Source organism: Agelaius phoeniceus, chromosome 2 (assembly GCF_051311805.1).
Source record: "Agelaius phoeniceus isolate bAgePho1 chromosome 2, bAgePho1.hap1, whole genome shotgun sequence".
Lineage (NCBI taxonomy): Eukaryota > Metazoa > Chordata > Aves > Passeriformes > Icteridae > Agelaius > Agelaius phoeniceus.
This window is the reverse complement of record NC_135266.1, coordinates 63,566,195-63,584,540: the sequence shown is the minus strand read 5'-3', so window position 1 is coordinate 63,584,540 and position 18,346 is coordinate 63,566,195. Positions and strand designations below refer to the sequence as shown.

General features: G+C 39.2%; 1 protein-coding gene across 3 annotated transcripts in view; it reads left to right on the top strand.

Annotated features, from left to right (window-relative positions):
• Positions 1 to 18,277, top strand: part of RCBTB2 (RCC1 and BTB domain containing protein 2) — a 34,237-nt gene extending 15,960 nt beyond the window's left edge. For 2 of the 3 annotated variants that reach the window (XM_054628502.2, XM_077173697.1), the window contains exons 8-13: positions 677 to 819; positions 2,541 to 2,731; positions 6,213 to 6,339; positions 10,460 to 10,596; positions 11,204 to 11,334; positions 14,622 to 18,277. In XM_054628502.2, the coding sequence (XP_054484477.1) occupies positions 677 to 819; positions 2,541 to 2,731; positions 6,213 to 6,339; positions 10,460 to 10,596; positions 11,204 to 11,334; positions 14,622 to 14,762 (870 nt within the window). In that variant the 3' untranslated portion in view covers positions 14,763 to 18,277. Of the gene's footprint in view, positions 1 to 676; positions 820 to 2,540; positions 2,732 to 6,212; positions 6,340 to 10,459; positions 10,597 to 11,203; positions 11,335 to 14,621 lie in introns of those variants that run through there. The other variant, XR_013180917.1, reaches the window with a different exon arrangement.
• Positions 18,278 to 18,346: the final 69 nt, after the last annotated feature.

The following is an 18,346-nucleotide window of genomic DNA, read 5'->3' as shown; positions in this document are numbered from 1 at the left end:
TGGTTGATTGTTCTTTTTGCTTGTCTTGTGTGGTTCTCAGACTGTACCGTGAGAGTTTTCTTCCAGTGATGTAAGTTTAGAGAATTACAGAATGGCCTGGGTTGAAAGGGACCCTAAAAACCATCCAGTTCCATCCCTTGCCATGGGCAGGGACACCTTCCACTAGACTGAGTTCCTCAGAGCCCCAATAAACCTGGCCTTGAACACTTCCAGGCATGGCAACTTTTCTCAGCAGAGGGTCCTCTGATCCTCTGGCACAGGGAGGGGGCAGTTTTGTGTGGCTGTCAGGGATGAGAGGATCAGCCATGGAGACCTTAGCTGTTTTTCCAGTGGTGAAGCTATTCATATTGGAGCAGTTGTCCATGGAGCAAAGTCAATGCAAGACAATCTTCACTCTTCTGCGTATTGTTCAAATTTGTCATATAGCTTTCCTTCTTTCTCAGTTTTCAACTATTCTTTTTGCTCTGCTCTTACTGTCAGGGTTTCTCATTGGTAAATTTTTTCCCCAGAGTCACTTCATCTACTTTCCTTCCATTTTTAATAAACTTATCTGTATTTTTAATTTTTACACTAGCCTAGAATCAATGGCATTAACCTATAGCATAAGATGTATCTATCTGTATTAACTTACTATTGCATAAAAATGAGGTTTTCTTCTTTTTATTATTCCTTACAGGTTGCCTGTGGCTATGCACATACATTAGTGCTAACAGATGAAGGTCAGATATATGCCTGGGGAGCCAATTCATATGGCCAGTTAGGTACTGGGAATAAAAGTAACCAGTCTTACCCTACAACAGTTATTGTGGATAAGGACAGGTAATCCTTACAGTCTTGCAATCAGACATTGGTTGACATACTCACAGAAGAACTACATAAAATTATGGTATTTTTAATCTTTTTTTTTTTTTTTTTTGGGAGAAGGAGGCTAAAATTTTTTGCAATGGTTAATCTGTTAATGTGAAGAGAATTTTCACTAAAAGTGCTTGAATCTGTCCCATAACCATCCCTGTGAAAGAGAAACTGAACATTCTGAGCCTGAATATGCTATTTTCTGCTTCGGCTCACACTATTCTTTAAAGGCCTTAATTGCAGTTTCCCTTCAGTGGTGTAGTTTCATTGCTTGAAATCAACAATAAAGGCTTTATTGTCTGTGAATATAAATTGTATTTTAATATGCTACTTTTGACAAGAAGTGTACTCAGAAAAAGTGAAGGGTGGACATCTGCAATTTGTGTTATTTCTGCTATTAAATCTGGCTCATAATCCAGGAGAGAGAGAAAGGGAGGAGTTCTTTCTTGGTATTGTGGCCTAAAATTAAAGCTTCAATTTTTGCAAGTTAAATATTTTCCTCTAGGTCCTTGAGAGACAGTGGGGCAGTTGTTTCTGTTGTAAAGCCAAATATGTATATGATCAGAAATCTTAATTTTGGGCTCCTATTGTGAGTAAGAAGGAAAGTGAGATGTCCCTCTTAACCCTGTGTCTGAGTACATCATTGTGAGGAAGTGGCATCTCTGCTCTGGTGATGAGACATGGCCTGATCATGAGCATTGCTATTTCTGTGTGTGTACTTGTTTCAAATGTTACTGATTTTTTTTTTCCCAGACACTTTTAAAATGTTACAGTAAGAATTTAATACAAGTTTTAATGTTGCATGCTACCTTTGGCTTTTGTCGGTCAGAATATGAATTCTTGGTGTCAGTGAAAATACTGCCTCACTAAAGCCTGCAAGATTTGTGCATACAGCTTTAAACAAGTTGTTTCCCTGCCATTATCCTGAGGCAGCTGAGAACACAAGTAAACAAGCAGTAGTTCAGACTGCAAAACAGTGGATTGTGTAATGCTTTACACAGTGGGAGTTTTGAAGTCCTAAATCAGTCTTGGGATTAGAGACATAGCCTAGCTAAAGGACACTTAGAAACAGCTTTAAGTGCTGTTTGGTTCTAAATTTTAGTTTTCAGAATGGAAGTCCTTTAAACATAAGTTATAATAATTACATGAGTAAGAAGAAGTATGTTTAACTTGTTGGCTTATAATTGTTACCAATAAGCAAACAGAAAAAAGACTTCCATTGTCTTTCAATTATAAGCCAAAATGCAATTTTAATTATTTTTTAATGCATCCTTATTTCCTCCTTCAACTTCTCCAAGTATTTGTTCTCTACAGCTTAATACAGCTACTCCCCTCACTGCCCAGCACCACCAAGGACATTCAGAGACTTGAAACTCATCATAGCTTTGCTTGAGAGAGCTGATGGGTCAGCAGAGTATGTGCTGCAGCAGATACTGGGCTCTGCTGCCACTCTGGCTGCTCTCTCCCAAGATGCTTTCCCAAGAGAAACTTGGAGTGCCCACTGTTTGCAGAAACACTGCCAGCCCTTTTAATTTTGCTCTGTGTGACCAGAAAGCATTCTTGCTTACATGCACGCTTAAAAGCATGTCTTGCACTAGAGAAAGACAGGAGGCAGTGAGCTCATTTACTGCATTTTGTTCTTAATGGGAGTGACTCGCTTTTCTCCTTTTGTTTGCTTGCCAATTCAGGGTGGTGGAGATCGCCGCCTGCCACTCGGCGCACACGTCGGCGGCCAAGACGCAGAGCGGCCAGGTGTACATGTGGGGGCAGTGCCGGGGCCAGTCCGTCACCTTCCCGCACCTCACCCACTTCGCCTGCACCGACGATGTGTTCGCCTGCTTCGCCACCCCCGCCGTCATGTGGCGCCTGCTCTCCGTAGGTGAGCCAAAACGTTCTTTATTCTGACGCCTTCCAAATAGAACTGGTAGCTCATACAACAGTTGTGTGTATTTGAAGCCTAAACATAGTTTCTCACAAAAACTTACACCAGGAAGCATAGTCATAATGACATGTTATGTATGTGTAAGTGGTAATGTGGAATGGTAAAAAATTGGTAAAGCCTGATGGCAGGGCTCGACAATTGTCTGTTTTATTGATGTGGCTCATTGTTGGAACCCAGGAAATTCCTCTGGCTGCCCTGAAGGACTCGAGCTCCTGCCCTGGAGGGCTCAGAGACCTTGGCACAGAGCCCAAGACCCCTGTGCCTTTAATTTAGCCCTTGGGAAAAAAAAATTACCAACCTTATATGAAGATCTGCAAGCCACAACAGTTTAAGTAGAATGATAGTGAATTTATCACGGGGTGAAAAATAGATTTTTTGGGGTTTTTAGAATGGGGGTTCAGGGGACAAGAGAAGGAATCTGGGCGTGTCCAGCCTTTCTCCTTCTTCTTTGTAGCCTCCATCTTCTGCTGTGATGTTGGCACTTTTAGATTGGTTTAGAGTAGAAGCTCACTGTCTAACATAGGTGATGGTTATTGGACAGTAATTGTAAATATTGTACACGTAGTTTTTAGTATAAAAAGATAACACTGCCCTGGGGGCAGACAGAGTGCCTCTGACTGTCTTGCTGAGCAGACCTCAGCAGGTCAGGAGAAAGAATTTTATAGATAAGTTACAATAAACAACCTTGAGACCGAGAACTGAAGAGCTCTGACTCCTTCTTCGACCCCCGGGCTGGGAAACGAGACTTTCTAATGTATCTCGGGGTCACTCTGACCAGTGAGAGATCCTGAGAGCTCATTTCTATGGGGAAGTGCCTCAGCTGTGGGGAGGGGTTTTTTGTGTCACCTCTATGTGTGACTGTCCAGTGGCTCTGGGTGGAAAAATCTGAATTTGAATTTGGAGATTTGAGTTGAGGAACTCTGAAGCTTTCTTTGATGCCCTTAAGTAGACTACTAAGAATTGAGGGATCCAAATTCCCATGTTCTTAATTGGCCAAAAGCACTCAGTCTCATCACAAGTGATTGTGACCTGGTCTTCTGAAGAGACAAGTTGCTGGATCTCAGGTGTTTGATTAGCATTAAGATCTGTCTTGATGGCCTTGAGTAGAAAGAGTTCAGTATACAGCATTGGCTACCAGAGAGCTCATTCTTTAGCTACAATTTAATCCCATAATGGTTTCTAATGAAGTTGCGGTGGTGTTGTTGGATTTTTTGTTTGGCTTCTTGGGGTTTTGGTTTTTTATTTGTTGTGGTGGTTTTTTTGTGTGTTTGTTTTGGCCTGTTGTGGGTTTTGGGGTTTTGTTTGTTGTTGTTCTTGGGGGGTTTGCATATTTGTTTATTATGTGGGTTTTGGGGGGGGTTTGGTATTTTTTGACCCTGACTTTGGGACCCTTTGGAAATAGAGCTACAACACTGCAGCAATGTTGTACCAAAGCATAAGGTAAAGCCTTACAGGAGGAAAGGTTACTTTATTTTTAAATAAAACAAGTTTCAGATGCACTTTCAAAGCCACTTTTTCATATGTGCCAAGTAATCTCTCCAGCATCCTGGCACTATTCAGGAGGTCTGAACAGAGTTCCTTGTGATGACACAGGAAAAAGAATGCTGGATGTCAGGTCCTTGTCATGTCTTCTGGCTTGTTTTTAGTTAGGTGACTGTGCTGGTGTCAGTTGTGCCTTTTTGCACACTCCAGGAGCTGAGGGTGACTGGCCTCTTCATCCTGTCCCACCCTGGCAAGCTCTCAGGACTGACTCACTGCTGTTGGTCATCTGATGTATGTGTGGTGAGAATCCTCAGGCAGCTGTGTCCTGGCATCTTACATCTGCTGACCTGTATGCCATGGACATCTGCCATGCTTACAGCCCTTCTCTGTCCCTTTTATTGGGGTGCTTCCATACCCAGGCATTCCCATTCTCTCCATGTTTGTGGCAGTTTTAACATTTCTAATACAATTCTTAGCACTGGCTGCTGAGGAGTTTTCTTGGCTTTGTGCCTTGTCAGTGGGAAGTGCCTCTTCATTTCCTTCCTCAGGCTCCCCTTTCACTGCTGTAACAAATAAAAGCAGCTGGTTTCCCTCTAAGAGTTTCAAAGCTGAACCCCACTATATTCAGTTTTCCTCTGATGGCTGTAAGAAGTCAACTGGAGATGTGTCTTGGTAGACACCTGGATTGCCAGTTAACTTTGAAGCAGAAGTCTGAATAAATAAACCACACATTGTACGAAATAAGAACTAACAAAGTACTTTATTGTATCATTGTTTCAGAAATATTTCTCTTTTTTATCATCACTATATTGTGTTTCTTTCCCCCATCCATTTTACCTGTACCTACTCAGATTGTGCATACCTGACATTCTCTAAATGAAGTGCAAAATGACTGTGCTAAACAAAGTGTAACAGTATCAAGGTGTGTGTGTGTGTGTGTGTTAAGCTTTTTTAGAGCTTGTGGAGGTCTTTCCATTTCCAGCAGAATACTATTCTAATTTCTAGCTTGATAGGTTACAGGACCTAGCATTTATGTAATTTTCTGTAGAGAGCAGCTAATTACTGACCCACATGTATTTATATGGTAAGAAGGCAAAATGTTGTCACAGTTAAGAATAAGAGTTGGGGGTAAAGTGGGTTGTTGTTGATATTTTTAGTAGTATTAAAGAAGTTGGTTCTCTGAGGCTGTGTGATGGAGATTTGGATCAGTTCAGTAGGTAAAAATTTTGTATGCAAATAATGGAGGACTTTTCAAAGCTGTTTGGTAACTTTATAATGCAAATATCATGTGCACTGTTGGATATGCAAACATATGACACCAACAGCAGTATGCAGACCTTGACACACTGTCCTTCTAGCACCGTTAAGTCTAGGGAAAGCAGTTCTTTTAGAATAAACTTGTAAGTGTTGGTATTTACTTTTAGGGATATTGCACTGGGCAGTTTCACTGGCAACCAATATGTTGTTTCTGTAATAGATTCATTTTTGCTGTAATATAATGCCTCCTTATGGAAGCATTTCAGAAAATTTTATTATAATTTTTTATTAATCTTTTGAGGCTCTTATAATAACTAACAGTTTCAATTTGATATATTTTACTGACTAATGGTTGATAGCATTTTCCTTCATATGGAGAAGTAAACTTCTGAGACTTAACTTTTTTTTTTCTGGCCTTATATAGATGAGTTAGAGGAGTGGAATTCACAGCTTTTTTAATAGAGATATTTGCTTGGAGCAGGAAACTAGAAAGGACTGAAGAAAGCTGTCCTTTCTTTGCTTTTCTGGCCCAGACAGAACACATAGGCTGCTGGGGGGGGTTTACTAGCTTTAAGATGTATTTATTAAGAGTCTTAATTGCTGACAGATACCCAGAATGTTGTAGTGGGAGATATTTGTATTGTTTACTACTTTATATAAAGTCCCCTATTTATTCTAGAGCCTGATGACCATCTAACAGTTGCCCAGTCACTAAAGAAGGAATTTGACAACCCTGAAACTGCAGACCTGAAGTTCCTAGTGGATGGAAAATACATTCATGTTCATAAAGTTCTTCTTAAAATTAGGTAAGAAACAAACAGTATAAATTGTATAAACTAAACTGTGTAGTGTAGTCTACTGTGCTGAGTCATCACTGCAGAAAAATTCTTAAAAATTCTTGACTTACTCTTATAAATTCCCTTTTCCCTGAGTCAGGGACTCATCTGCTATTCTTCACTGTTACTCTCTTTGTAATTATCAAACATTTTGCTCTACTACCTGCCTACACTTCTCTCCATCTGACATTTATCCTCCATTGTGCTCCTAAATGGCCTTGACCTTGATTTCCAATAACCTTTTGCTGCTGAGGAAAAGGCTCACTTCCTTCTGCTGTCTTGTCAGTAGTTAGAATCAGTTCTTTCCTCCTTTAAATGCTTGGCTTCCTCCACCAGAATGATTTGAGGGGGTTGTGTTTATTCTTGGCACTCTTTCCTACCACAGGACCCTTCAGTTGCTTCAGCAACATCTGTAGGTGCAATCCAGATGATCTTTTTCCTCCTTTTATGACAGATTTCTTGTTCTATGTGTTTTAAACATTCTAACCAGTGAGTTTGACTTTTAAGCTGGCTTTTTTTTCTGTTTTTACAAGTTTTTGCAAGCTATGACCACTTTATGGTGAGATTTTACGTAAGCAGATCTACAGAATGATCTCATTGTTATTAACATGCAGAGAGATTAATTTGTTACTGCTAATGTGCTTTCTCCTGTGATATCCTAGAGACACTGCTTTAGGTCTCTTCTGCCTTGCTAACTGCTTCTGCTTCATCCTCCTCATAGTTATAATATTTTTCTCTCTTTGCTATTTTTTTTCTCAAGATGTTTGGCCATCTCACTCAGCTTATCACCACTTTCATCTTCCTACTTTTGCTCCTGAGTCCTCTTAGTGATTTCTTGTATATTACCGTGTGAAATTAAAATTACCCGTTAATTCTTGCCTGTCCTTGTTTTGTTGTTTGGGTTTTTTTTCTATCATCTTACTACTTTAATTACCTGGATTACTTTCATCTTCCCTTTATGTTTTCATTGCTTGTTCATTACATTCATGCCTGTAGTCCACCCTCTTCATTTAGAATGCCACATGTTCTCCATCAGATACCACACCAAATCTTGTGTATGCCCAAAATGTTCCTTGTATGTGTGGGGACAAAATATAAGAAAATAAAGATAGTGTAGAAAGTAGTCTTACCCCTAAGGAGTTGCAGCTAGATTATCTTTGATAATCTAATTATCAAAGATTAGGAACAGGCCTGACTTTAACAGGCCACAGCTGTAGCCAATGAGAAGAAGAGGGCTATGAAAGAGTGGGGTGGCTGGTTGAGAAGGGAGCTGGAGTCAGTTGGCTGCTTTGTGAAGAACAGTCAGTGCTCTGAGGAGCTGCCCATGAGAAACACCAAGAAGGTATGGAGCTTTTGTGATAAGGAGACAACAGTATGGAGCCCCTGCAATAAGATGACAACAATTGGTGACCCCGACATGATTCAGGAAAAGGACTTAAATACTAAACTGTATGACCCCATGGATTCAGGAAAAGGGACTTAAGTATCAACCAATGAGATCCTGTGGCAATTCAGGAAAGAATACTTAAACATTAAGCAATGTGATCCTGTGGTGATCTGGGTAGAGAACTGCATGAGGAAAAGCAACAAAACTGAAAGAAGGGGAGAATTTATTAAAGCAACTGTAAGAACTGGAAAAAGAATAGTTCTATTATTTAGTACAATGTGTTTACTGATTAGTGGAGTATATTAATTGCAGCTATTAATGTTTGTTAAGCATGAGTATAAAAGATTTTGAAGATAAGTACTTTGTAAACGGAGATGCTGTAAAACTGAACTAACACTTAGAAATATATTTATATTCATAGTGTAATATGTTGTCTGAACATTTGTATAACTATTAGTTCTAAATTAAATATATGAATGTGTCATAATGTTAATTTATTTGAACACATCCTTCTAGAAATGCTGCAATTCCATAATTAAAAGAAAAATGGGGAATTGTAGGTGGATAGAATATAAGAAAATAAAGATAGTGTAGAAAGTAATCTTACCCCTAAGGAGTTGTAGCTGGGCCAATTACCAAAGATTAGTAACAGGCCACAGCTGTAACCAATGAGAAGAGTGCTATAAAAGAGTGGTTGGCTGGTTGAGAAGGGAGCTGGAGTCAGCTGGCTACTTTGTGAAGAAGAAAGAGTCAGAGCTCTGGGGAGCTGCCCACAATAAACTTTTGCAATCAGGAGACAACAGTATGGAACCCCTGCAATAAGATGACAACAGTTCCTGATGTTTGTTTTCCTGATAATCAGCCTATATGTAGCTTTCCCATATTTCCTTTTTCTTCCTTTATTTTTCTCAGATTATATGGCCTTCTGTGAAGGAAACGTCCAATTCTAAAATGGTTTTATATATATGGTGTTACCAAAATACTGTGAGGGGAAATAATAAAGCACAGGTGCAGTCTGTAAAACTAATATTTTCTTTACTCTCATGGTGCAACTGGATCAAAGTATTTAAAAAGGTGTTTTGCAACATTTGGCCTGAAGCATTGTCATGAAAGCTATGCTGCTAAAAGCTCCTTTTTATTGTTTAGTCATTTCTTCACTGCTTATGAGGACTTCTTTCCATCTTGTTCCACTCCTGTTCTTGAGCTGGGTCCCATTGTTGGTGGTTACTGGCTGGCAGTGGTGGAGGAATGTCAGTGAGAGTAGCCCAAGGCCAGCGCTGCCTGCAGGAGCAGGCACATCCCAGTGCAGGAGTGGGATTTACCAGCCCTGCAGTCAGCCAGCCAGAGCTGCACTGGGTGCAGCTGGGTCTGCTCAGGGATAGTGACAGCGAGAGAGACATTCCAAGGGATCAGTCACTCCAAGATAATTGCAGACTGGAGGATGTGTGCTAACCAATTTTTATTGTCATTGGTTTAATTTTTCAGGGATCAATGTGTACCACCTTCTCTCTGACTTTTGTGTGGTGCTGTTGGAGCACAGACCATTCCCAAGGTCCGATCCATGCTGGATAGATAGCATAGTCACCACTACTTAACATGGGGCTCTGGGAAGCAAAACAATGAGGTTTTGTCTGCCTCTCCCAATGCCAGAATGTGGTAAAAGATGTGGCAGAGCCTAGATAATGACTTTATTTCTTTATGAATTAGACAAGAGGTTCCATTATTTTATTAAAATCCCCAAAATAATAAGATTTTTAAAAAGTCATTAGTTAAATATTTTTTCATTTGGATTTAAATGATACTGTCTTTAAGTTGTAGTTTTGTCTCAGAGACATTAAAAGGAAACCATCTTACTTTTTACAGGAAAGTTTGAGTAAAAGAAGAGAGCTCAGATGTGGGAGAGCTACAAATTAGTGTATTACAAAGTTACAAATTAGTTTAGTACAAAGAAGTATGATTAAATTGTGGTTGTTGTAGGAGAAGTTATCAGAAGTGGAGATGTTTATTTTTATCAATAAAAAACTTGAAAACAATGTGCATGTTAGGAGGCTTTTTAGGGAACAGTAAGTTACAGTGCATTGTAAATTACTGTGGACTGGAAGTTGCAGATTACAGCTACCAAAGGCAGTGCTTTGTCCTTGTTTGTATCTGTCACAAAAGTATTCAGACTTATAAGGAAAAGATGATGAAAGATCTGAGTGAGAGTGTCTTCACTTTCAGTAATTTAATCCTTGAATGTCATGATTAATGCTAGATTGTGTATGGACTCTGACACTGGAGTAAATGATATCTAAAATCATAAATCATTTCCCTCTTCATTGGGAAATGCTAGAGAAATCAGGTCAAATCTCAGAAATGTCTAAATTTATGTGCTACAAGACAGGTAATAAAATTGGTTGTTAATGTATAATGTATTTTTAAAAATGGCACCAAAACCAGATGGATAATCCTTGTAGACATTGTAAGTGAAAATGAATTCTGCCATAAAATATTAACAACAGAAATAAAATTCTGAATTATATATATCAGGCTTGTAAGACTTAAAGAAATGAACATGTTCAAAGCAAGAAATAATGTAGCTAGAGGTTCTGCTTTTGTATTTAGTCTGTAGGACTGACTTATTTTTTTTCACCAACTTCTTGCTGCAGCTCATCTTTCAAGCTTAACTCTTTGCCATGTACAATTTTTGTTCATGTTTTGTAGGTGTGAACATTTCCGCTCCGTACTCAATAATGATGATGAAATTATAGAAATGAGTGAATTTTCTTACCCTGTTTACCGAGCCTTCCTGGAATATCTGTATACAGACAACATTAGGCTCCCTCCTGAAGATGCAATAGGTATTTGCCATAAATGTAAATTACTTCAGATGATTTGTTTTCGAAAAGTTCAATCTATGTTGTCATTACAGAGTAAGGAAAGCAGGGCTTGTTGGTTTTAGTTTCAGCACTTTAATCTTGAATTTGGCAGGTGTCAGGAAGAAAGGATGCAGTAGCAGGAAACATGCCCAAGGAGAATGAGTGGTGGGCATGCAATGAGATCAAAGGTGAAAAGTTTTCAGAAAGAACTTATTGTTGCTCTTATTAAGAACTTTCTTTTATTTAGAAAGGCACGTATTCTATCCTGAAAGTTTACTTGTTTGAGTAGCTGTAGCAATTTTTGATCCTGACTGAAAAGGCAGCTCTTCCCTGCATGAACTTAAGAGGATGTATGCCAGTAATTGATGTCCAGAATGAGAACAAGAGAACAGAACACTTCCATAGTAATAAAATGGTTCTTTTTTTGATAGGTCTGTAGAGGACCTTAAAAATGCACACATCATCTAGAGAAAAAAACCAGAGCAAGTCTTTGATTAATTCAGCCTAAAACAAAAGGATGATTGATTAATTTGAAAAGCCACTAATAGATTTTGCACCAGAATAGTTAAAGCTGTATAAATTTTCACAGGGCTGCTAGATTTGGCAACACTGTATAGAGAAAACAGACTGAAAAAGCTTTGCCAGCAAACAATCAAACAAGGCATTTGTGAAGAGAATGCCATCGCTCTCCTCTCTGCTGCTGTCAAGTACGAAGCTCAGGTAAGAACTTCTCCTCAGGTAAGCAGATGTTTTCTGAGAAATGAAGCTGCCTAATGTAAACATGACTGTATTTAACTGAGGCATGATTACTGTAATTTCCCTTTCTGGCTTAACAAATGGGTTTTTTTTCCCCCTTTTTAAGCTGTTAAATAAAAATTTTAAAACTCCCAGTTTAGTGTTTTTTTCCTGCCCTTTTGGCTTGCCCCTGTGAGTCAGGGTTCTTAATCTGCTTCCTTCCTTGTCATGTGGCATTGCAGGGCTTGGCATACAAATTTCTCACTGCCATTTACATCTCTGCCTTTGGATTTTGCCCTTTCACTTCCTGAGTTCTCCACCTGATCATTTTGTCTGCCAGTATCTGGTACAATTATTCTGGTGCTGACTTTTACAGGCAGTGGAAGGAGTCAGCTGTAAAGTCCCTGCATATTTACACTTGTGCTTTTAAAAAAAAAATCCACTTTAGCAGTACTGTTTACAATGAATTATGCTGACATACAATAAATTACCTATTGTTAATACTCCCCCCATATCCTGTCATCTGCTCTGCCCTTGGTTCTGGAATGAGTCACTAGCATTCAACCTGTTATGCATGCTTTTTTGGTAAAGAAATACTTTCAAAGATATTTTCCTTTTCTCATCTTCCTAGTGCTGTGATGATTGTGGAAATAACTGTGTGGTGGGTTTTATTATTCAAAAAGTCTGCTTATGTATTTCAGATGTAGGGGACATTGTTATAAATATCTTTCAGGTATGGGAGGCAAGTAGAAGAGCCTGAAACAAACACTGAATTTAAAATGTTGCAGTAGTCAGTGCTGTATGGAGATGGATTTGTGTAGGAGTTGCAAAGAGGAGACTGGAAGTCAGTGAGTTTTGTGCATTGAGAGAGAGGATAAGAAGAGATCAGTAGATAGTAAGAGTGCTAGCTGCCAGTTACAAGGCATTTGTAACCCAGGTAGCAGAAACAGAGGGCATGGATGGCTGGGTCCAAAAGGACTTGTGCTTTCAGTGTGCTGTGCTGCTACAAGCCCAGCATAGCAGGGAAAACCCTACAGGAAGGCATGACCCAATGGTTTGGTTCTCTTAACAGCAAATTTTTCATTAAAATTTTATTCTTTAGTTTCTCCTCTTACAAACTTTCCAAAATTTTTGAACATCTTCAAAGCAGAAGTATTTTTGGTTGGTCTGTATCTGGTGAAGGAGGTAAAGATCTGTTCAGGTGTGTTGTGAAGTAGTAAAACTAGCCTGAACAAAGTACCAGAGTTCATAAGGCCTGAAGCACAATAAAAGGGATTGCTGGATAACTAAATACATGTTATCCTCCTCTTCCTTCTATGATTCAGTGTTTTGCTCTTTCAAAACACTTTGTAACAGTTTCGTACAATTGTCAGATGAGGAACTGGTTCACTTGCCCTGGCTGCAGCATGTGCCAAACTCAGGAGTGTATTGTTGCCCTCCTCCCTACATCCACAGCTCAGAAAGGGGTGGAAGTGCAGCAAAGATTTCTTTAAAAAAAGATTTCAAAAACATGGGGATAACCTCTAAGGAATCATGGAAGAAACCAGGATCTTCTAGTGTACTACATTAATATATCTTCTAGTGTACTACATTGAGAACCATGTGCAGTGTCAGAACCTCAGTAGAAAACTGCCAAAAGAAGAATTATGAAAGAAGCCTCATGTTTTGGAAGCTTGAAGAGATAGAATTCTATTTTTTGTCATTAAATGTGAACACTGCAAGTGAAAGATTACAGTGATGTGTGACATGCCATTCACATTGCAAATTAAATGAAGACTAACTTGACTACTGTATACATCTGTTAGGATTTAAGAGGTACAAAAATATTTTTTCTTATCCTCAGAAAATACAAAGAGTTTCTGCTACAAGTTATTTAAGTATATTTCTCATATACACTGTAGCAAAGTTTAGGCTAATCATCTTCTATAAAACAGAATTTAAAAAGACAGTATTTCTTGAAACTGCAAAATGAGTGACCAGGATTCTCTATAATGTATGGTCCTATTCATTACAGCATCAGATAAATTAGCTGCTGATAGTTTTAGCTAGCATAGAAGTTCACACATTGACTGTAAAGCAGCTAAAGTTCTAAAAGTACCATTTCAGAAGTCTGCTGGAACTTAAGGTGTCACTGTCTTTGATTGTCTACATTTATTTCCTCTGTTTTTTTGCTGCTTCTATTCTCATTCTTTTTTTACTTTCCCAGTAGTTGTTGATAAAAGATACTTGCTATACCATATTTCTTCTTTAAGGATATTTTGTGCTTCAGTTGATGCTTTAGTTACATCTTGAAACATGGAATCTAAGGAGAAGTTTTCAAAAGGAAATGCACAGGTAGTCTGCTGAGTATCTTGCTGCTATTAATCCCAGGCTGCAATGTTTGTGTAGTTAACATAGAATCAAATTGGCATGGGTTACTCTTTTTGCTGTAACCCTTGACGAGTTTTATAGTTTATGGTTTAATTCTGACTTCCTTGCTGCTGGCTCCAGCTCTGGCTGCAGAAGTTAATTAATTTTTCTTCACAGCAAGTTGTTGCACAGGACCCAACTAAAGGAGAGTGAGCCAGTGCATGGAGAGAAGGATTGCCACTGTTGTGAGGCGTTTGAGTGGGAAGAATTTGCTGCATGCAATCCTGGTTGTTTGGCTTGATGGTGTGTACCCATCCTGTGCTGAACTGCTGAGCATCCTCTTACAGTGAGACCAGGACAAGACACAACCTTTTGTGCTATCTGGGAATCCCATTAGACAGAGGGATTAAATTCCTAGTTTGCCTAACATGTATCCTAACATGCAGTTTGTGTCCAGCAAGCCTCATCCCCTTTTTTTATCATATTTTGCTTTTATTTCCAGCATGACTAGCAGATCTGCTGTTTTTCACAGGACATTCACTACTGAATGCAGTGCAGGGAGGACAAGAAATGAGTTGTTGATGCTCTAATAGTTCTGTTTGGGGCAATTTGATGGCTTCACTTGTTGGTAACTTTTCTAATGAATGTGTTGCAAATTCTAGTAAATGTGATGGAATTGAGTTGAGTTCTAGAGTTGATTTAGATGGCTACTCCTGTTTTCTCAAAGTGGGTTTATTGAATACTTCGTATGAAAAATCTTCATCCTATCATTTGTGATCTCATCAAAAGGATCGGAAAAGGGATTGATAATGGCAGCAATCTGGTATATTTTCTGCTAATTAAATGACAGATTTGAAACAAAGTAACAATGTTAATAATTTTATCAGTCATTCATAATACAAATTACTCAAATTTATTCCTAGGACTTGGAAGAATTTTGCTTCAGATTTTGTATAAACCATTTGACTGTTGTTACACAAACTCAAGGCTTTGCAGACATGGACCATGACCTCCTGAAAAACTTCATTAGCAAAGCCAGCAGAGTGGGAGCATTCCGAAATTGAGGTCTGGCTACTACCAAGCTGAAGAGCACATCCTCTTCCCTTCTGGAAATACTTTTCCTTTGGAGAACTCCTCCGTGGTCAGAATGTGCAATGGTTCGGAAGGAAAGTCTCGGTGTCCATCAGCTTAGGGAGTGTGTAAAAGTCCACTAACATGTAGGCTTTGTTGTAAGGGTGGCTACAGTGTAGGTGTGTGGTGACTGTTCATTGCCAACAGCCAGAATTTAACACAAAAATCTAATGTAGTAACTGCCCTTTCCCACGCAAAGTCAAACAAACTAAGCTTGTCATTATCTAGTCTGTCTAACTTTAATTTTTTTTAAACAGTCCGTGTTTGGATTTTATGGCACAGTGACCTCTTTGCTGCTAAAACTTTCATAGTGTATTTTTGTCTCAAAATTCAGTTAATATGCCATAATGGGCTTCTTTTTATAATCCAGTGAAGATAGAAACTTGTTTTTCTGGACATATGGTAAAATACCGTAAATTCTTTAGGATGAGAGGCTTTCGGGTTGTAGGAGGGTATGTCTCACTTGGTGTTTATTTGGGAGTTAATTTATGAGGATCTTTAGCAGGATATTACAATTTTGAGTTCTTGTCTCATTGTTTAGCCAGAATGTAAAAGATCTCCCTTTCCATTACACCAGGCCATGTCCCTGGCACTCCAATGGAAGCACTTGTCAAGTTTGTCTGGGTGTGAATTACCATGCTGCAAGTTTTACTACTAAGAAAACCACCTAGTTACAAACCCAAACAAGTTTTCTTCAAGTTCTGCTTGAGGCTTATTTATTCCTGTTTTACTATCTCTCCTCAGACAGATCAACTTCAGAAAAATGGAGAAAAATATTATTTTGAAGTGGTAACTTCAAATTAATTAAATTTTAAGAGTGAACTGACATTATATTCCAAATGGTGATAAAGGTAACTTGTCCAAATAGGGCATTTCAGATTCTCCTGTGGTCAGAGCTGTGAGGTGACCACTCCACTTTCCTTTCAGGGCTGTTCAGGAGAGAGGAGATGCCCTCTGGCCATGCCTCTCTCCCACCACTGCTCATCAGTGGCTGAGGTAGAGTAGATGCTTCATTCCTAATTGGCCGAAGTGAGTTAAGGTGCAAAACCCTCCCAGTGCTGCACAGAGTGAGGTTTGCCCCATTACAAAAGATGTGGAGTTTATGGAGCATTTACTTGAATTTTCTAACAGGTAACTGTGAACTAACCCTGAGAATTTCAGATTTTGACTGAGTGTAGTGACTTCAAGTGCCTTTTGCAGTATTTTACAAATGGGGAAGAAAAAAGCTGGATGACCAGGCTCAGTACACAAATATAATTATGTAAGTAGTCATGCAGCCTTCCTGCAGGTCCCTGCTGTGCCACAGAATCCTTTGATGATGTTTTCTAATCCTCAAATGTGGTTTCTAAGAACTTAATTCCCTTAAATTATCACATCTTCATGTCTAAGGTGGAAATAGCTGTTCTTTACTATATTGGAAGCTCATTTCTCAAACAATCCTGTTCTTCGAAGAACAGTAGGAGGAAAAAGAGGAAGAGGAGTAATGAGTAGTACCCCCTTCCCTCCAGGCCCTGTGTGTGTGAGTGGAAAGGTGAAGCACACAGGTAGCAGAATTTACTTAGGAAGAGGGTGATGAGCAAATACTTTAGAAAATGCTGTGGTAAATATTTAATTGTGGTTTTGATATTTGCCTCAGACCCTCCCTAGAAATACATTGGATTATCTACTGCTAACAAGCACATTCTTCCACCCCCTCGGTGATGAGTATGACTTCCTCCAGCAGCATTAAGTCTGTTCTTAGCAGCTGTGTCAGTATTTTGTATTCAAACAGAAGTGGTCAAAACCTTTCCAAGACATAATGCCAATTCATCAAAAACACAGGTTTGCTGGGGGGGTAGGAATCACTTTTGCTAAAGTTGTGTTGAGAAGCACTTGGCACCAGCACCCAGCCAGAGGTTCCTGCAGACAGTGAAACAGTGTTGCTGTAGGGCACAGTTTTGCTGCCAACCCTGTGTGCTCTGTGTGCTGTAGGCCAGCACTGATCATACCAGTGTGGGCACAAGGGATTCCACGTAAGCCACGGCTCCGTATCCTTGGGTAAGCCTGAGATGCCAGCTTCACCTGCCAGCACTTTCTTCAGAGTAGCAGTGCACGGAACGAGGGCGTACAACCACATCCCAGCCTTGGGGCAGCAGCTGGCACCAGCCCCAGTCCCACTCACCCCTATGGCATCACACTGGCACACATCCAGTCCCACTGGGAAATGGAACCAGCTGGGCACCCCCACACCTGCTGCTGGCTTGGCAGTGGTCACTGCAGCTTTCCTAAAGTGTGGATTATGAAAGGTCTCTCCACGCGCTTCTGTTGTTTTACTCAGAAGAATCAAACAAAAAACTATAAACATTAAATGATGGGGGTTTTTCTGACTCAGCATCTGATCAGAAACCTTCCCTGGCTCTCTGGGGACACTACTCCATGGAATGATAGCACTGGAGAGGGACACCACTCTCCTCCATTAGCTCAAGTTCATAACAAAGTAGTTGAACAGGGATTGCAGCTGAAATGGCATGCTGCTTGGAACGAGACATTTTTGGCTTAATAGAACAAAGTGTCATTTTTTTTCCAATTTACTTCCTTCCTGCTCATTATTTCCAGTCAACCATACACATTAAAGCCTACTTGCAATTTCAGAATAATTAACAAAGCCTGTAATTTTGAGAAAAAGCATCTCTGGACTGAATGAGGGTGATTCTAAAGGTCCAATGTGTCAGTGTTGGCTTTTATTTTGTATCATCTGACCTGGATGTGATAGTGTTACATTCATAGAAACATTTATTTATTTAATTTTTTTAAATTTTCATTGCATGTGTTCAAATAAAAACCACCCTTACTGGCTTAGGTGGTTAAATGTGGGTGCATGTATGTAAATATTGAAACCCAACTGTGGGACATTTCAGAAGAAACTAGGGATGTGTTTTACTGTGGTGAGATAGACTGCAACAACCTAGTGTTTGTGTATCTTGCAGACTAAATATTTAATAAAGTATTGTTCTGTTTTAGAATACCACAGAAAAAAGGTATTTATTAAAAAGTGAAAATTTGGTCATGCAGAAACTGTGTCTGGGGTTTAAATAAAAAGCAATGTTCTGTTTTCAAGAAAGGAGTCTGAAAAGAAAAAAGACATTACATGGGTAGATCATTTGAAGGTTTTCGTAAGTTACTGAAGCTAAAAGCCAGCACTGCCTTGTCATCTAGTATCCACCTGTAGAGTTCTGTTACAATGCTTGGTAACTATGTAAACTGCTGTTTTTACATTAGCTGAACACTCCATGGACTTTCCTTGTAAAACAGAGCATTTATTTGCCCCAGAGAGGCCGGATTCTTTGGCCACCACCCAATGATGTAGAAAGTTTACAGCCTGATTTTACATAAATGATTTTTTTGCTCTATATAAGCTTACCTGGTTTAATAAACCATTAATAAAAATGCCATAATATTTAAAACAGTTTGAATGGGACTTTTTTCCTTTCTTTTCAGTAAAAATGAATAAAGTTTGATGCTTGTAGACTGAATTGAC